The sequence below is a fragment of the Micropterus dolomieu genome, linkage group LG18, assembly GCF_021292245.1.
Source record: "Micropterus dolomieu isolate WLL.071019.BEF.003 ecotype Adirondacks linkage group LG18, ASM2129224v1, whole genome shotgun sequence".
Lineage (NCBI taxonomy): Eukaryota > Metazoa > Chordata > Actinopteri > Centrarchiformes > Centrarchidae > Micropterus > Micropterus dolomieu.
Genome location: NC_060167.1, coordinates 21,090,021 through 21,109,767, shown reverse-complemented (window position 1 = coordinate 21,109,767; position 19,747 = coordinate 21,090,021). Strand labels below are relative to the sequence as shown.

At 40.3% G+C, this 19,747-nt stretch overlaps 1 protein-coding gene across 1 annotated transcript in view; it reads right to left on the bottom strand.

The window, feature by feature from the left end:
* Positions 1-7,359: 7,359 nt before the first annotated feature.
* Positions 7,360-19,747, bottom strand: part of capzb (capping actin protein of muscle Z-line subunit beta) — a 17,255-nt gene continuing 4,867 nt past the window's right edge. Inside the window, exons 2-9 of the mRNA XM_046075830.1 lie at positions 15,602-15,691; positions 13,766-13,887; positions 12,414-12,527; positions 12,180-12,321; positions 11,540-11,656; positions 11,384-11,449; positions 10,768-10,844; positions 7,360-8,461 (exon numbers count right to left, since the gene is read on the bottom strand). Of these exons, the coding sequence (XP_045931786.1) occupies positions 8,374-8,461; positions 10,768-10,844; positions 11,384-11,449; positions 11,540-11,656; positions 12,180-12,321; positions 12,414-12,527; positions 13,766-13,887; positions 15,602-15,691 (816 nt within the window). The 3' untranslated portion in view covers positions 7,360-8,373. The remainder of the gene's footprint in view (positions 8,462-10,767; positions 10,845-11,383; positions 11,450-11,539; positions 11,657-12,179; positions 12,322-12,413; positions 12,528-13,765; positions 13,888-15,601; positions 15,692-19,747) is intronic.

Here is a 19,747-nt window from a genome sequence, read left to right as displayed (position 1 = left end):
TTCCAGAGTGCTCTGGACCTCAGACTGGGCCGAAGGTTTACCTTCCAACAAGACAATGACCCTAAGCACACCGCTAAAATAACGAAGGAGTGGCTTCACAACAACTCCGTGGCTGTTCTTGAATGGCCCAGCCAGAGCCCTGACTTAAACCCAATTGAGCATCTCTGGAGAGACCTGAAAATGGCTGTTCACCAACGTTTACCATCCAACCTGACAGAACTGGAGAGGATCTGCAAGGAGGAATGGCAGAGGATACCCAAATCCAGATGTGAAAAACTTGTTGCATCTTTCCCAAAACGACTCATGGCTGTATTAGATCAAAAGGGTGCTTCTACTAAATACTGAGCAAAGGGTCTGAATACTTATGACCATGTGATATTTCAGTATTTCTTTTTTAATAAATTTGCAAAAATTTCTACATTTCTATTTTTTTCTGTCAAGATGGGGTGCTGAGTGTACATTACTGAGAAATAAAATGAACTTTTTTGATTTTTGGAAAATGGCTGCAATGAAACAAAGAGTGAAAAATTTAAAGGGGTCTGAATACTTTCCGTACCCACTGTGTATACACACACACACACACACACAGGAGCTATAAACATAAAATTTCTCAAGCAACATTTTTGAAGGGGACACAAATAATGAAGCCAAAATGGTACTTGTATAGGATAGCCTATGTGTGAACAGAGGGAAGTCTTACTGCTATTATTAGTGTAACTATCGCCTCCCAGCAAGAAGGTCGTGGGTTCAAACCCCGGTTGCCCCGGCCTTTCTGTGTGGAGTTTGCATGTTCTCCCCGTGTCTGTGTGGGTTCTCTCCGGGTGCTCCGGCTTCCTCCCACCATCCAAAGACATGCAGTCTAGGTTAATTGGTGACCCTAAATTGTCCTTAGGCGTGAGTGGTTGTTATGTGATGGACTGGCGACCTGTCCAGGGTGTACCACGCCTTGCGCCCGATGTCAGCTGGGATTGGCTCCATCCCCCCTGCGACCCTGTACGCAGGATAAGCGGTTGATGATGAATGGAGACTGTGATGTTACCAAATTGTCTTTTTATCTGGCCAACAACACAAAGCAATAGTTGTTTAAATATGATTTAGGTCCAGGCTGGCCATCGGTCATATTATCCTAATTATCTGGCGTCCTTCACGGCTAGTATTTTAGGTTTTAGGTACGTCTCTTACTTAGATATTCAACCGCAGCAAGCCACCTGATCGGCCACTTAACATGATAATGCGCAAACACAACACAATGGTAGATCTAATACTAATATTAACCCTAATATCAGTTCACACAGGCTTATGGCAGTGTTAGTTATAGTAGCTTAAGAGATGCAACGATTGCATTTTTCCCGGCTGATTCCAATTACTGATTATTTAACGGTCTGACCTGCTGACACCGATTCTTTCTTTCTAAGAACTATAATTGACAGCATACACAAACATCTTTGTAACTTTTCTTTATTGTATTTATATGTATTGTATTATTATTCTTTACTTGGAACCCCATCAGCACCAGCATTACAGTATTTCTGAATTGCTAAAACACTAAAATCCATTTGCAAAACCAAAGTTGCAAGTGTACAAACCACTTTATTGATTGAATCACACAATTTGCAGAACTTTAAACACTTCTCATGTGGTTAGACACAACTAGCAAATCGGAATCACTCTTTGTGCAAAACTGTAAACACATTGTCATTCACAAAGCACATGTAGCATTTTCGTGCACTTCAACTCAGAATGGCACAACACAAAAGTGAAACACAAGCAACACACTGTTGTCATCGGTAACACACAAGCACTCAAAATTGAACACACCTGTTTCAAATCAGTAATGTGTTGCACCTAATCAGTAATAAGGATATAAAGCCATGTCAAATCCAGATGGCATGTGTGATTTTCACAATGGAGTGCAGGAGAGAAGGTGAAGGTGAAGGTGAAGGTGAAGGTGAAGGTGAAGGTGAAGGTGAAGGTGAAGGTGAAGGTGAAGGTGAAGGTGAAGGTGAAGGTGAAGGAGGAGGAGGAGGAGGAGGAGGGCCATAATTTCCAATGAAATTAGAGCAACAATCATACACCATGTTCTGGTTCATGGAGGGAAGCAGGACTACGTGTTCAACCAAATATAAGCAGGTTCTCTGTTGCCTCCATTGTCAGGACATTCAGAGAAGAGAACAGGTAAGTGTACTATCATTTGTGGTCCCTCAAACTTACAGTAGAGTATGTACAGTTGTGGAACATCTCAGTAAATTACTGTAACATGTATAAAAATTGTCCCTTTTCTTGCAGTATTACAGTAAAACTAATAGTAGTATAACAGTAAAAATAACAGTATTTTATGTATTGTACATATTTGGTGACATTTCAATGCATTAGGCCTGTTTGTACAATTCTAACAAGAGGTTTTATTTGCTAGAATTGAAAGACTGCCACATGCCGGTGGAAGGAGAGGTATGTTCTCACAACAGCAGGAGACCATTATTGTCAATATGGTCCTTCAAAATAATCTCATTCGTCTGCGTGAAATACAACAGCGAGTTGAGGAAGACAACATGAACTTTGAAGGAATCAACAGTGTGAGTCTCTCCACAATTGACCGTGTCCTGAAACGCAACCTGATAAGTCTCAAACAAGCCCACAGAGTACCATTTGAGAGAAATTCTGAAAGGGTAAAAGAGCTATGATATCAATATGTACAAGTAAGTAATCATGTCCAGAGATTATACAGCACTATTGAGTTACTGTACATCTTTACTGTGTTGAATGTAATGCAGCCCATGTATACAGGGCCATAAAGCAAAAAAATCTTAATATTAAAAAGATATTTTTAATATTAACATTCAAATATGCACACTGACTCATCACAAGGGCAAATACTCGTCACACAGTTTTCCAATTAGCAATCAGAGCTTTAGCATAAAAGGGCAACAGGTGAGCTCTTCAATGGAGCAATGGATGCCAACATTGGAAACAGAGGCAGAGCCGTGAGAGTGAGAGGACGGGGACGAGGACGAGGAAGGCCAAGGACCGTAATCTCTGAGATCCGAGCCACTTTGGTTGATCATGTGGTCAACCATGGTCTAACAATGAGGGAGGCTGGGCAAAGAGTACAGCCAAATCTGAGCAGGTACACTGTAGCATCCATCATCCGGATTTTCAGAAATGAGAATAGGAAAGAAATCTACTCTCACTAGCAAATTGCAGTACTGCATATCAATACAGTACTGCAATGAGTACAGTAGTACAGTATTGCCTGTGGATTGTTCTGTAGGACTGTAAAAATACTCTAAAGTATGTTTCTAGTATTTAGGAAATGTATACCTACTTTGTATTTACAGTATTTTACTATTTGTTTGGCAGAACTGAAAGATTACCAACACAAGGTGGTCGGGAACATCTTCTGTCTCCTGAACAGGAAACTGAAATCACAAACATGGTCCTAGAAAACAATGACATATTTCAAAATATTGATAGGGTAAGCTTATCAACACTGGACCGTGTCTTGCGCAGAAATCATCTCAGGATGAAGCAGGTCTACAGGGTGCCATTTGAACGCAATTCAGAGAGTCAAAGAATTGCGATATAACTATGTGCAAGTGAGTCCCACAATTGATGCATACTCTCAACACTGTATACAGTAAATTATACATATTTCAATATTGTAATCACAATGATTGTGCTTCACAATAGTGACCACTCCATGTCTATTTCTGATATTGTCATGTGTGTTTCAGAGAGTCCTTGAGCTAGAGGTGGCTGCAGTGGAGCACCAGTTCATCTTCATTGATGAGGTTGTTCAACCTCACAAAAAGACGAAAGAGGGGAAGGAATGTCATCGGCCAGCGTGCCATTGTTGAAGTCCCTGGCCAGTGCAGAGGGAACATCACAATGTGCGCAGTGATTACCCACCACGGCGTCATCCATCACCATGCTACCCTTGGTCCCTACAACACCGCCCATCCAATCACATTCCTGGACACCCTACACAACACACTCATTCCACCAGATCAGGTAGATGGCCCAGAGCAGGTTCGTAACTGGTTCACTGCCCACTCACGCTTTTTAGTTGTTTATCTCCCTCCATATTCTCCATTCCTCAATCCTATTGAGATATCCTGGAGATGGAAAGTGTATGACCGAAATCCACAAAAGCGTATACCTCTTCAAGCTATGGAGGATGCATGTGGAGATATAGCAGCTGATGCTTTTCATGGCTGGAATCGCCATGCTAGGCGATATTTCCCCCGCTGCTTGGCCAGGGAAAACATTGCTTGTGATGTGGATGAGGTGCTGTGGCCAGACCGCAACAGAAGAGAGGATGCAGCATAGTTTGTTTTTAGGTTTTTGTTTTTTTTACTGTAACTGTACAGTAAATTCTTCTGTTGTTTTGTATGTAGTGTATGTGCAACTTTGTGTTGGTTGGGAATGGGATGTACACTGTTTTTGTGAGATAGATAGATACATACACACTGTTCTGAGTATAAAAACAATATTCTCAAATATTTTACAACACACTTATGTATGTACTGTCTGTAGCAAGTGTAACACTGAACAAAAAAAGAATGTCTATTCATATGATGGTTTGTGTCATTTGAAAACAAAATACCATTTTTGAGAAGAAATAACATTGTTTTGAATGTAAAGTTTCATTTTGCAGGAGAATTGAGGAGTTTTGCCCATTGTGTGTGTTTTTTGATTTGTGTATAGAGTTCTGAGAATATGAGGCATTCTTTCAGAAAATGTGTGTAAACAATCAAGAAAAACTGTATTGGTCAACGTGCCATTGTAGAGTTGCCAGGGCAACGTGACCATATGTGCTGCCATCAGCAGCTACAGGGTTATTCACCGCTATGTGACTTTAAGGCCTTACAACACTGCCCATCTTATGTTTCTGTATGCTCTACAGGAAGCACTGAGATGTGAACAGAGAGGCAGAGCATCCCATGTATGTGGTAATCTGGGACAATATCAACTTTCACCGTGGTCCTAGAATTTGAGTGGTTTGAAAATAACCTACGTTTTATAAATGTGTGCCTCCCACCATACTCACCCTTCCTTAATCCCATTGAAGAATTTTTTTCTGCATGGAGGTGGAAGGTCTATGACACACAGGAAAATCTCATTCAGTCAATGGATGCAGCATGTGACAACATTGGAGTGGAAGCGATTCAAGGTTGGATTCGGCATGCTAAAGGATTCTTTCCCCATTGCTTAGCAAGAGACAGGAATGCCTGTGACGTTGATGAGGTCCTGTGGCCTGACCATGCCCAGAGGCATGATGCTGAGGCAGAATGATTCCAAGACATTGCTTGCTATTGATCTGCTGCATATTTTGTGACTACATTTACTGTATACGTGTGCAGGATTGTACAAGTACTTCATAATATATTTTTTCCCCTGCTCTGCCCTGAGTGCAGTGTTTTGCATTTATCTCTGTAGTGTGTAATGACTGCTGTGTAGTGTTTATGCATTAGCTGGATGTGTGTGTTACCTGAAAACAGTGTTTGGTTTTGTGTAAACATAACATAGTTCTGAAGCAATTGTTTGATATAGCAAGAAAAGTCAAAGGTTTTGACAGTGTAGCTTAAGTTTGGTGATTTGTGTTTAAGGTTTTGAGAAAGCGAGAGAAACATTTAAAAAATGTGTTTTAGCAATTCAGAAATACTGTAACACTGGCTATTCTCACTGGGGTCCATTCAATTGTATGGTCACAATGAACCAATGATTACTAGAAAAGTCGCTTATTCACTGGAGGGAGCTGTTTTGTAGCTACAAATAAAATCCAACTCAAAAATAGGCCATTTCTAATATATTTTAATTGGAAAGAATACATGACTCCTTTTGTAGTAGGCTAGGTTACTTCTAATCTCACCATTTTAATTCGCTAATTCTTATTTTAGTGTTTACTCACAAACTACAGTAGGTACTCTGCTCACCTTGCACCAAGCACACACCTAAACCTCTCTCTCTCTCTGCCTGTATCTGTCTGCTCTGACTTTATCAGTTTTATCAAAGACAACTGGCATTTCGTAGCCTAGCCTACTTTTCCCCGGCGATTCCCTTTTCACAGCAGCAGATGAGCCGCCTGTGGAGGAGGCTTGTTGTTAATTACCACTTAGAACATCATTTCATCTGTGAATAAAACAGCCCTGCCAGCCTGACAAAGTTACTGGAGTCCCATAACTACTGAAGCGGTTCAAACTTTCTCTCCCTCCGGAGAGTTGTGTGTGTGGATGAAGTAACGGGAAAGCAGGCAGTGGACCAAACCACTATCATTTCTGCCTATGAAAAACTACAATGTATAAATACTACTAATACTAATACAATCAAAAGTTCACTTAGGTACAGCACAAAAGTATTAGCATCAAAATATAGCTTCAAGTACCAAAGTAAAAGTAGTCTACTGATTATATTGCCAGATGTTATAATGATTAGATGTAATGTTAACAGTACACTGAAGCTGGAGGTAATTTTAATTACTTTAATAGGCAACTGTTGGGTACCTTGTAAATTTTACCCCGGCGATTATATTTGGCTAATTAATCTTAATCTGCAAAGTAATAGCCTAACTAGTATTTAGTTGCAAAAGAAATGTATTGACTGAAAAGCATTTGCCTCTGAACTGAAGTCGAAGTACTGAAAAAGTAAATACTTAAGTAACTGTACTAAATGTATTTTCACCAGTCTTAAGTTTAGTTTAGTTTTTTTACGGCACTGAAATGTTGACGTTAGTATGCTAACACGCTAAACTAAGAGGACAATGTACCTGCCAAACATTACCATGTTATCATGGTAATTATTATTTACCTCCAACGTTACAGCCCAACATGCTGCAGACTCTCGTTGAAACTCTTTTCACTCTCACAAATCCGGTATCGGTCAGGATATAAAATAAAATAAGCAGGCTGACGACAAATGCTGCTAACTGGTGTGCGACCTAATGTGACCATAACACTTTAACTGCCCATATTTAGCATTCATAGGCAGTAACAGTAGTAACTGTAATGTAATAAAAGTAAACACAGTAAAGAATGTAGCTATAAGCAGATACATGGAAAAGTGCTTATTGATGTACACTGTTTGCCAACAATTATAACTTCTCCAATGAGGATAGTTTATATTATCACAACTGTTTCACTTTATCATTCATTATCTGTAACCTCAGCCTTTACCTGTGGGTGCCAAGAGTTAAAGTAAAGTAAAGTAAAGTAAAGTCTGGCCCACCTGGATAGCAGTGTTTGTAGTAGTAATGCAGTTCCTTCTAATCAAAGTATTTCTGTTATTTTGTCCACTACCTGCACAGTGTGGCCATGAGTGTGGCACATAAATAAGAAATGCAGAGTAAAAAAATAAGAGCAAGAGTAGCTTTTTACAGTTTTTATTGTTGCTGGAGGCTCTAATACAATATGAATCATAAGCTTTACAAAATAAAAACAAAACAAAAATACAACAAAAGATTCCCCTCCAAAATGGAAACGGTCAAAGGTTTCCACTGAGACACAAAGACAAAACTGTGACCCCCAACAAAGACATAGTAGGTGAGGACAGAGAAAAGTTGAATAAGCAGAACAGAAGGGAGGCAAACTGTCATGTTATACACAGTGTAAGGGGTTGGGTTGACGATGTGGGTGTAATCACCCGGTGATTATAACAAGTCCATCCCCATGTTTGATAAGTCTACTTTTCCACTCGCTGCAGCCCCCAGGATCGCACACAGGCTCACATGCATTAGTGGAATAAACAGTAAAAAACTAAAGGCCGCCCTCGTGGTCACGCTGTTTACGTCGCCCAGAATAATGACAGTTATACACGGACAGTAATAATTTTATACAAATATATTGGGGTGGGGGCGTGTCGTGGACAAAAATAGGTGCAACAAAATCTTTATGTCTTTAATGACAGCCCCGCCGAGCTTACACCACAGTCCGTGTCCGTTTCCTCGTCACGGAGGAAGAGTGGGGCCAAAAAAAAATCACTCATTTGAAACAGACAGAGGGCACATCAGCTGTGAGAACATCAGGGATTATTACTACAATGACCCTCACACTGTAAGATTATCATTAACCGTGGTAATACTATCATTATATTCATAACATGGGAAAGAGGCAGAGAGAGAGAGAGAAGAGAGGGGTGAAGAGAGAGAGAGGGAGTGAATGGCTTCATGGCAGATGAGATGCATGAAAACGAAACCGGACAGGAAAAAACAAAAAAAACAATAAACAAAGCTAAGCATTTTCTCCTTTTTTGTTTTTTCCACAAATAAACAAGAGTGCAGCACTGAAACAGGTATGGAGGGAGAGACATAAAGAAACGAAGAGATGGCAGACACGAGGCGGAGAGAGAGTGAGAGACAGAAGAAAAACAACAGTAGCATCTCTAGCTGTTATGCTTGCGTTTGAGTGCATCCATCAGGTCGACCCTCAGAGCCTCCTGCTTTGACTTGTCAGCCAGAGTCTGAACAGTCCTGTGGGGGGGACACAAAGAGGGGGGAGACAATCAGCATGTGCAAAATCAGATGTAAAAAACACTGCAAGAGAGAGACAAAGAAAAAAAAGTTTCTCCAGCGAGACAGAGACACACAGTCTGTAAGTACAAGAGAAAAACTGAATCTCTTTAAAAGTATTAGTTATATAGACATCACACTCCAGTTCTCCTTCTCTGTGGGGAGAAGATAGTGGGGAATGTGTGTACACACTGCACAACATTAATGTCAGGCAAATTAAACAAATTATTTGTTACCATGCAGTTCATCCTTGTGCCTACACTTTCTTACACCATCCATTACTTTCTGCACTTTGTTGTTATTTTAACATGCACAGCTCATCATTTTATGTGCAAATATGAAATTAAAATACACAAAATCTTACTTTTATATTTAAATCATACTTTAATAATAAAACAACCCTGTTAATCAGACGGGGGTGAATGTGTTTGTTCCTATCTCAGTGTTGTTTCTTCACACTCACACACTTTCTACAAAACGTGTTTTCCTTTGATGGGACAAAGTGCTACACACATTTCAGAAAACCTTATTAGGGCAACAAACTGCAAAACATCAGGGGCGGTGACTAATTTAAATACTCTAACATTGTTAGTGTGTCGCTCCCTCACAGAGATCGTCTGTTAGACTCAAAGGTAAACAAAACCTGCATTACATGCGTACACAGCTGCTCAATCTTCAACACTCGGAGGAGCATGCAAATATGTTCATGTAGCATACAGTCTCACACACACAGCCTGAAACCTCACAACCACATTTAAATTGGGCTTTTCTGATGATCATTTTCTACTGTACTTTCAGTTTTGGCCTGTTGTGGATAACAGCTAAATCTAAATCTCATATCTCTGACCTACATAAAGTATTCAAAATGTGATCATTGGCCAATCTTAATTACATCAGAATAGATCGTCATCCAATGGTACGCGAGTCAATATAGGACACTAGGCCTACAGAGATGAGGTAGACTAGATTTGTCAGATGGTGCGACATTAGTTACCTGAATCTTAAAATTAGTAAAACAAGGAAGTTTGTTATTAACTTGTGATAAAGACAGAGGGAGCATCACCAACTTATCAAAACTCAACAGCTTTAAATTGCTTCCTATTATAAATATACTGATAGGAAATTAAACTTAACTGCTCAGAAAACGTTATCGTTGTGGTTGTTTTTTCCTCAGGACATTCAGGTCCTTCGAGGTCAGTAAGAAGCTGATGTGATGTAGCCGGTGCCTTGTTTCATGCCGTTATAAGAAGTTTATTAAAAAGACCAGTTCATTGGGTTAATTGGATTGACTCCTGATTCATTAAAGACGGATTTGGAGGAAAGAACCAGGAGGACAGTTCAGACAATACTTCAGTTTGAAGATCATCCACTCTTTGGTGTTTTTAGAAGTCTAAAAACTGTGTCGGGTGAGCGGTTTAAGATGGCAAGACGCTCCGCAGAACGATTCAGAAAGTCGTTTGTGCCCACAGCTGTGAAAATTTGAATGACACGTGACAGTTGGCCGTTTCCTGAGACATGGCTGTGTTTTCTACACAATTTGTTCGGTCACTTTTTACATATATCATTTTTGACTGGTCCTGTTTTAAAGGTGCATCACTTATGGTAAGCTTTTTATTTATTAATTGAGTGTGTGTGTGTGTATATATATATATATATATATAAAATAAAGTTATCTATCAGTTAGTCTTTATAGACTAAAACATTTTCCTTTGTTCATTTCCTGCTCTCACACACACACACACACACACACACACACTTCTCCATGCCAGGTTGCAGGATGTACCTCTGACCCTAGTCAATGAAGATCTGACGCTGGGTGAGGACCTGCGACAGCTCCTTCTGGAGCTGCCGGTACTTTTGGTTATCAGGCAAAGATTCAATAGATCTGGAGCACAGAAGAGAGGCAGCAGGGGATCGACAGAAGGACAGACAGTAAGGAAAAATAATGGACAAAGGCGATAAAAAATAAGATAAGCAGGAGAGGTTGAAGAAAGGGATAGGGGGAGGAGGAGGTGAAGTGAATACAGAACAAAATGCAACCGAAAAAAAGGGCAGCCATGGTAGGTTTAAAGAAAATATCACATAAGAAATGACAGAAATTGACAGGAGGGGTAAGAAAATATCTGTTGAACAGATGGAGATGCAGAAGTAAACTGCTCTCAGTAAGACTGGTACACTTAGAAAAACAAAGTTTCTGCGGCTTCTGCTGTCTGGAAGTGCTGTAAAAGGACCGAGGGTGGTTAAGCAAACAACTCATGTAGTTTTACCTCAGGCCGTTGACTATGTCCTTGGTCTTGCCAAAGTAGATTTCATTCAGTGTGGAGCGAATCTTGTTCTCCATATCCTGGAATGAGAATCAAGACATTAACTTTTAGCATGACCCCCGCCTCTATTTTTCCCACGACTACATTCTCAGACAACTGCTTTCACTGGAGATGTGAGAAGTGTGATGCACATTATGCTGAACAAGTGACACCGGCTTGGCTATGTGGCTGAAAGGTTTTTCATCACTGGTGTTGTACTATGTGAAGTATTACAGGTTACAGACTATAACCTTTACATCTTACATTTAAAGCTCTGCAACAACACTGCAATGAATTTAAACTGCTGATGCAAATAAACAAAAAGGATAATCCAGAAGTTCCTATAGAACTTGTTACTTGTTGAAATCGACAGGCAATGAAAAATGAAGGTCATAACCTATGGTATGCTTTTGTTTTTACTTTTATGCTGAATGGTCTAGTCTCTCTAAAACTAGTTATTTGCCTTTTCTTTTTTTTTATCCTAGAACAGATCCCTATGACGTCAGGCACATTGTGTGTTTACAAACGGGTGCTATATGATGGTATATTTGTGTTATTAGACATCAGCCGTCATACTGACTTCGACAAGGCGGCCGATGTTGGCGATGTGGGGTGAGGACTCTCCGACTGTCTCATCTTTTTCCATCTGTGAAAAGAGGAAAAGAAATTCAGTGCCTGAATGACTACAGAAAGGCTGGACGTATCAGCAGTGGTTTTCTATTTGTTTCAACCGTACCTGTCTCGTGAGGCTGCCGCCCAGGTTCATGGTACCGGAGCCGGTCTTGGTTGTCTGGAGCCACAGCATGACGGTGGAGGTGAGTTTGTAGTGAGCAGTGCGACCGCTGGACTTCTCCTGCTCAAACAACACACAACAAGCAATGAGATAATACTCCAAAATGGAAGGTGTTACGCTTTAGCACTGTCCAAAGATTTGTGATTGTCGATTTCTGCTCTGAACTTGGCAAAACCTGTAATATGCAGCCAGGGTATAGCAATAATTTACAAGACAAACTTAATTTAGAAACACTGCCTTCATACCAGGAATTCAAATATTCAAAACATTTTTCTATGAAGAATGTAATTGTTTTAGAAAGTCCAGTTCTGTCCTTTATGCCATTTGGGTCCTATGTTATTGTTCTATAAGAGAACAAATGGTTAAGTAAGGGTTGAAGAAGTAAAATGAAAAGTTTACAATTAACAGATTTTCCCTTCGGTGTTTTACAATATGACTTCATGAACTATTACTTAAACTCTGGGACTACATGGAAGACATAATTATTCTCTGTTGCCACTATGTATAAAGCTAAGATACAAAAACAAAGACTGGGCAGGTGCGAGTTCAAACGCCAGCCTGCTTCCTATCAGCTGATTCTCACCTGCACCTCCACCACATGGATGGAGTCCCAGCACCCTTTGATCTTCTTGGATCCATCCCCGGCCTTCTTGATGAGAATAACTCCAGCAAAGCCGTGATCCAAATCCCAGAGGTACACCGAGGACACACCACCCTCAAAGTACCTGAAAAACACAGATATTAGAGGTTACAAGAGGCCAACACTGACTGTTAATAAAAGACAAACAAACACATGGTTTACTTGGCTGGTACTCACAGGTCTCTGTACTGGTCAAAGGCGTTATTGGCTTCGACCTCGAGTTTCCTCAGGCGAGCTGAAGGCATCGCACCATCTTCAATGGGAGGTTCATACTTATTACTCCACGGGGATCTAATGTAATAAAGAAGACAACTGTGTAAATAAGTACCTAACCAAATGTCTGTAAACCCACTTGTGTTACCCACTGTTCTGTTTTTTGAGACCGTGACATTTAAACTTCTCAGTTATACACTATCTCTGGTTTTGCCCTTTTCAGACTTAATAACTTTGCCGGCTTTATCTATTAAAGTGATGTCTGTTTCTCATGCAGACATGGGTTTCTTTGACGTTACTGTTCGTTATGGCTTCATTCAGCTATAACAGGACATTTCCAGAAAATGATACAACGTTCGAGGAATCTTTAGCACCCGGTGAGGAAGCGGTGGTACCGCCGGAGAAAAAGGGGGCGAGTTTAAAAAGTTGAAGGAAGAAGAGTTTTTGATTGTGTTCTCTTGAAGTTTAAATCTCTGATGTATTTTTAAATGTTTTTGCAATTGAAAACTTTGTTAAAGCTGGGGTAAGCAATTTATTTCAGTAGCATGTGCATGAAAATGTGTTTCGGGGAAGTGGCTTAGGAGGGACATCTGATTTTGGGATTTTTTCAGTTGGATACTTTCAAAGTCTCGCTGTCTCTTGCTGGTTCTCCAACGCTACCTACCCCAGCTTTAATGAGCATAATGAGTGCGAGGGATGCTCAACTCCTGCTTCTCTTCTAGTGAATCCTCCAACAAATTTGTGACCTTTATAAATGGCTCTGACACGAGAAGGATGTCCTCGTTCACAGTGTTTTGTAGTTTATTACAACTGATTTTATGTTCTTTGTGCAGTAGATTTTGATTGCTTGAGTGATTTATTTATTTATCACAGTGATCTTAGAAGAAGGAACAAGACACATTTTATGTCTGTGCATGTTACCTTGTGCTACTGCAGCCATTAACCCGAATTCAGACCTGTGCCGCATTGAAAGTGAAACACCTCAAGACACAGAACGGAAATGTTCTAGGTCCTAAAACTGCTTTTCACCCCGCCTTCCAGTGTAGTCATTTGGAACAAATTTGCCTATGTCTTGAAATGTTGTTAATTTGTGTTCAACCATGTAAAGCATTTTGTAACTCTGTTTTTAAAAGAATAAATAAAGTTTCATCACTATTATTATTTTAGCCAGATAATCTGATTTTATTCACTATCCATTAAAAAACAGCTAACAGGTTAGTTTCAGTCACTGTCTGTAGCCTATTGTCTGACGACAGATGAACTAAACTGCAGTTTATGTTCACTGTCCATGACCTAATTGCAGTTATAAACTGGACCTGTAGGAGTCGCCGTCTCGGTTGTAATCGCAGAGCAGATAGTCTTTCCCCACCACTTTGTCCCGGGCAATCTTCAGGGGCTGATCCACAGAGGAGAGGAGGTCCTCGCAAAGGCTGGGCACCTGGACACAAACACGGAAACAAAGAGCTCATTACTTTAACACGTTTTCTACGGCTGAGCATACTGAAGTATCTGTGCTGTGAAAGTTTGTAATAACTCAATTCCTCAGAGACACCTAATTTAAAGTGTTCCGTTTGTCTTAAGCAAGAGACATGCGGACAATCTATTTTTGTCAAATGAGACTTCCTGTAACAGATGCCAACTAAAAAGAAACTTGCAGACTGTGGAGGAACAGATTAGGCAGCAAAAACAAAAGTAGCCTAGAAGTTCTTGTCTTGTCTCTCATTTCACCTTCACTCAATGAGCAGAGGTTACTGACGGGAGCTGGAATAAAATATCAATGGGAAACACAATATCTAGAGGATAAAGGGGTACAAATTACTTCTCACAGACTGACATGGACTCCTCTCTGTATGTCCTCCTATCAGAACAGAGACACAAAGGAGGCCCTGTTATCCCGCACACCCTTGAAGAAACGCGCACACACACACCTGGCAGCCCAAACCGGGGGAAACCAAGTGGGAAGAGTGTGGTAGGGAAGAAAATGGAGGACAGAGAGGACGAGAAAAGAGAGATGTGTGGACAACCGGGAAAGAAAGAGGTGACTTCAGGTGATTCCTAATTGCCAGGAAGAGTTTGAGCAGAGATGGTGGAGCCAAGAAGTGCCTGGCAGTGGAGGTGACTGACAGCTGCGATAATAATCACTAACAACCGGACACATTGAAACGGGTGAGGAGAGAGCCGATACCCGGGGGAAGAGAGGTTAAAGGTGAGGGAAGAGGAAGGTAAGCAGGTGGGGGGTCCGGCTGGAAAGGAACGCATATCCCCATAAAACAAGGTGCCATGGAAACTGGTAAAAGTGTGATTTGATTTGTGTCTGATTTAGCTTAATTTGTCAGACACAGCTGGCCCTGCTCTGTGAAAGTCCAGAGAACAGGTCTAATCATTTCTAAATGAGAAGTTTTTAAGAAGGAAACAGGTTGTTATTTTACAGGGAGAAATTTAAGTTGTTTTTGCACTGAGAATTTACTAATGTGTAATAGTAAACGCTGGAAATAGCTTCAGTTACCCAGATGACTGTCGCACTTGCACAGTTACCCACTGAAACTGAAACAAAACCACAAAAGGCCCACCTACATACAGAAACCAGAGACCAACAAACTCCGTGTTTGTACACAACTGTTTACTGGCTGACTTGATTAAAAGAAAATGCCTTTACAATTTCAATATAAGTGTTTTTAGGTTTTCTGACTTGATATTTTTCTTCCATTCAGCAAAAATGTACCCAACCATGAATGACTTAAAATAAATGTCTGTGCTGTCATTGCTGCTTTTTGTTTTCTTTTGAGATTCAACCACTAAATGAAAACTCTGCAGCACATGAGCTTCATTATGAGTAGTAACAAAAAAAATAAAAATAAAACACAACAGAATTTTATTTACATGCATTTAAAGTCCTCCTCCTCTCAAAAATGTGTTACTGATCCCTGAAGCGCTTTCTGATTAAAAAAAAAAAAAAAAAAAAAAAGACACTGACTCAATCTTCGTTTTTCCCCCCCATTTCCAACATTTTTTTGGTGGAAAACCACATGACACACAAATTATTCAAAGCAAGAGTGTTTCTTAAAAGGTGTCTGTAGGGGACACAGCCTACACCCTGCTTGTCTTTTACCTGTAAGTAAATCTGACAGCATAAAGCAAAGACAGCAACTCACCAGGTCAATGAGGTCACTGAGGTTCTTCTCGATCTGCTGTGGAGGCAGACGCCTCATCAGGTCCAGGGCACAGTCTAGCTGCTGGTCATTCTGAAACACACACAACCAGCAGAGACACAATTATTACACAGTAAAAGCAGCTTTGATCCAGTCTAAATCGTTAGTCACATACAGTATGTCGCTGTATACTGGTATGTTGAGTTTGTTTCAAAAACAAACAAAAAGTGCTATTATGAAAGACGTAAGTAAACTCATAATAAACACATAAAATACAAAACCATATAGCTAGTTAAATACTTGTCTAAAAAGATGTATCTTTAGGAGTTTTCTAAAAGTTTACACAGAATCCAAGGCTCTCGGGGCTAAAGGGAGAGAGTTCCAGAGCCACCGCACAGAAAGCAGCATCACCTCTTGTTTTAAAATGTATTCTGGGAACAGTTAAAAGGTCTTGGCCTGAAGACCTGAGATAGCGACCAGAAGTGTGTGTGTGCAATAGATCCTGGACATAACAGGGAGCTTGACCATGAAAGGCTCTATAAGTAATGATTAAAATTTTAAAATGCACTCTAAAACCAATCAGAGGCCAATAAAGAGCCTTAAGCACAGGAGTAATGTGCGATCTCCTGTTGGGTCTTAGACAACAGTCTTGCAGCCGCATTCTGTACAACTTGTGGTCGGTCCATGGAGGATTTGTTTAAACAAGTGTACAGTACATTGCAATAATCCAAACGAGAAGAAATAAAAGCATGAACAAGCATCTCCATAACCACAGATTTAACAGGAGTGTTAAAACACAGATTTGTCAAAAATGACACCCAGATTTCACATAACACTACAGTCAGAGGATGATAGAGCCCCAATAAAATGAAAGAAAGACAATAATGACAACAAGACAATTAACCACAAAACATTAAAAGGAAATTTATAGAAACCAGTATATCTTTGTTGTTCCCAAATGCAGACAAGTTGTAAGCTAGACTCAAGGTAAAATCTTCTGTAGTATAAAAAAAAAATACATACCGGCTGAAGTCAAATATTGATTGTCATATAATTGATCATCTTTGGTTCAATTCTTCAGCTGTGTGCGGCGGATCAGGCCCTCAGTACCTGCGCTCCTTGGCTTGGGTCTCTGCTGTTGCTAGCAGTGGGTCTGAGCCCCTCAGGATGGCGCTGATAAATGCTCGCTCCATAGTGAATAAGTCCTTCATACTGAATGATTTATTCACTTCTAAAGGTTGGATTTCCCATTTCTGACAGAGACTTGGCCAAGGAGCATGGAATACGGCCCCCTAATCGAACAGTGCCCGCCGGATTGTACTTTGATCAGCACTCCCAGGACCTCGGGCCGGGGTGGGGGACTCGCTGTGGTTTTCAGGAGCTGCTTTCAAAGTCAAATGGTGAGCACTGAACTACAGATGACCAAAGATGGTCGTGCAAATCAGTTTTATTGCATTTTAATTTACAGACTCCCTCTATTTCCTCTGAGGAGCTGCATGTTACTGAGCACGCTGACACTGATAGTCTGCTCTACTACTTGAACACACATTGCTCCGCTGTTTTGGATACACTAAGTAGAATGAGACGTCCTTCCTCCGTCAATTCATCCTTCTGGTTAAATGACACTTTTCGTTGTTTCCAGCCTAAATGTCGGGGGGTAGAGTGACTGTGGAAATCTACCAAGCTCCATGTTCATCGTCTCTATTACAAAGACCTTTTAACTGAGTTTAAGAACATGGTTAAGGATGCGAGGGCTTCTTACTTTGGTAACCTAATTTCCTCCCTCAATTGCAACCCTAAAGTCCTGTTTGACACCGTCAACAGCATTGTCTCTCCTGCACCCTCTGATGCAACTCTTTTGTGGACAAAATTAACGATGTCAGGGCTAGCTCTTCTACTCCATTTCCTGATTGGCCTTCAATTTTGGACTGCTTCTCCCCCGTTTCCCTGTAAAACCTTACTGATCTGGTGGGCAGTATGAAAACTTCCCAAGCCCTGCAGACATTTTACCAACTTCCACGCTTCAAAGCACACTTTGGTCTATTTGGTCCATGCCCGGTCTGGATTATAAAAAGCTTCCTGAAATCTGGTTTTCCCAGCTTATTTTAAACATGCAGCCTCTTCTGAAAAAAAAAAATGAAACTAACTAACCTTAAACCATCCCTTCCCAAAAACCATAGCCCTATATCTAAGCTGCTTTTTATCTCAAAGCTTTCGTAAAAACGTTCCACTGATCCAGCTCTCACCGGGTCTCCAGCGACATGTTTTGGTGCTGCTGGATCTAAGACCAGCTTTTGATAATGTAGATCACAGAATCCTCATTCAAAGGCTTGGGCAGTGAGTAGATGTCTCTGGGAGCACCCTGGACTGGTTCTCCTCCTATCTCTTAGGTAAGAGTTTTTCTATGATGCTTGGTCCCCACAGGTCTGAAAGTGCTGCTCTTTCCTGTGGTGTGCATCAGGGTTATGCCTTGGAACCTATATTAGTTTCTTTAAGTCATATCATTAGCAAATTTAAAGATCTGTCTTATCACTGTTGATGATATCCAACTGTGTGTCTCTTGTAAGCCTGATTAGACTGACAAACTGATTATTAAGGACTAGATGGCTGACAACCTGATGACTGAGGTCCTCATAGTTGCTTAGATAGCATAGCTCCAATGGTTGCTCAGTGTATTGGGTCCCTTTCTTGATGTGTACAGTCAAATCTTGGTGCTATATTTTATCAGGCTATATACTTTGACTAACATATCAAGTCACTTACCTGTACATGTTTTTCCATTTAAGAAACATTACTAAACTCAGGTCTGTTGTTGCACAACTTGACCTAGAAATGATCTTTCATTCTTTGATGTCATCCCAGTTAGACTACTGCAATTCCCTATTCACCTGCCTCAGGCTAGTCATCCCTGGACCCTCTACCGTCCAGAACGCTGCTGCAGTGCTGTTGTCCACATCCATCCCATCGCCTTTACACTGGACTGTTTTTAAGGTCTTTTGTTGATATGTTTTACTGTTTTGATGATACTATTGTTCCTGAAAAAGATACTCCCGTGAAGCACTTTGTGGCCTTGCTCTGTAAGAGGTGCCATTCTAAATAAACTTTACTTACTGGTACAAAAATCCCTTTTAATTGAAAGCAAAGTTTCAATACTGATATGTTGTAATGTGTTTCTCACTGAAGCTGAAGTAGAGCCCTAACTGTAATTGTGCAAAACAACATTATTAACCTTTTCATCATAATTACAAAACTGATTCATATTTAAGTGGATACTAATTGCCTGTAAACAGCTGCTCCTAACAAGTGTTAACCCATTGGAGCACATTGTCACAAATATAAACTGTTCGGTACCAACAATTTTTAATATGCCCAACATTGACCTGGAAGACTGTCATCAGAGCATAACTGATCATTTATTATTGGTATTTAATGGTTGCTTTGTTAGTGTACTCCAGTAAAACACTAGTGTCTGACATTGTGTTTCAAACAATTGAAATGAAGAGTGGCACAATAAATACATATTTGCCAGCAGTTTTAGTGAAGTTTTCCTCACTGACACCAAGCATAGCCACTTTTGAGTTAAAAAAAAAGCTTTTTGGTTGATTTTATCACAACTTCAGCAAGATTTTGAAGATGTGTCACTTCTGTAATATATTCATGCTGAGAGGCAACATTTTGTTCTAATGCAGCCCGAGTCTTCTTGTCACAATGGTTCTCCATGGACAAAAAACACTAGAGCAGATTCTGGAGGTGCTCTCTCTTTTTTGTTTGAGGCTTCAGCAGTCTGTTGCTCAAATGAAGTGGGTGTCTTTCAATTTTAGTTTTTTTAGTCCAAAATTACTGTCTGACTGAAGCTCAAGACTGTAACTTATACCCACTTTATTTAACTCAGACTGCTGAAGCATTCACATTATCTTCTTCTTATATTGCACAGAATGAGGACTGTGGATTTTGTATCTCACTAAAGGTCCATTAAGAAGGTATCTCTAAATGTCCAGTAAGAATAGGAGGAATGATTACAGCAAGCACAACCTGTTTCAATGTTATACTAATACTTACTGTTTTTAGAGAGACTTGAAAAATGGTGAACATATCCTTTAAAAAAGCCCTGCTGTACCAATAAACAAGTTGTTTAAAAAGCATAACTTT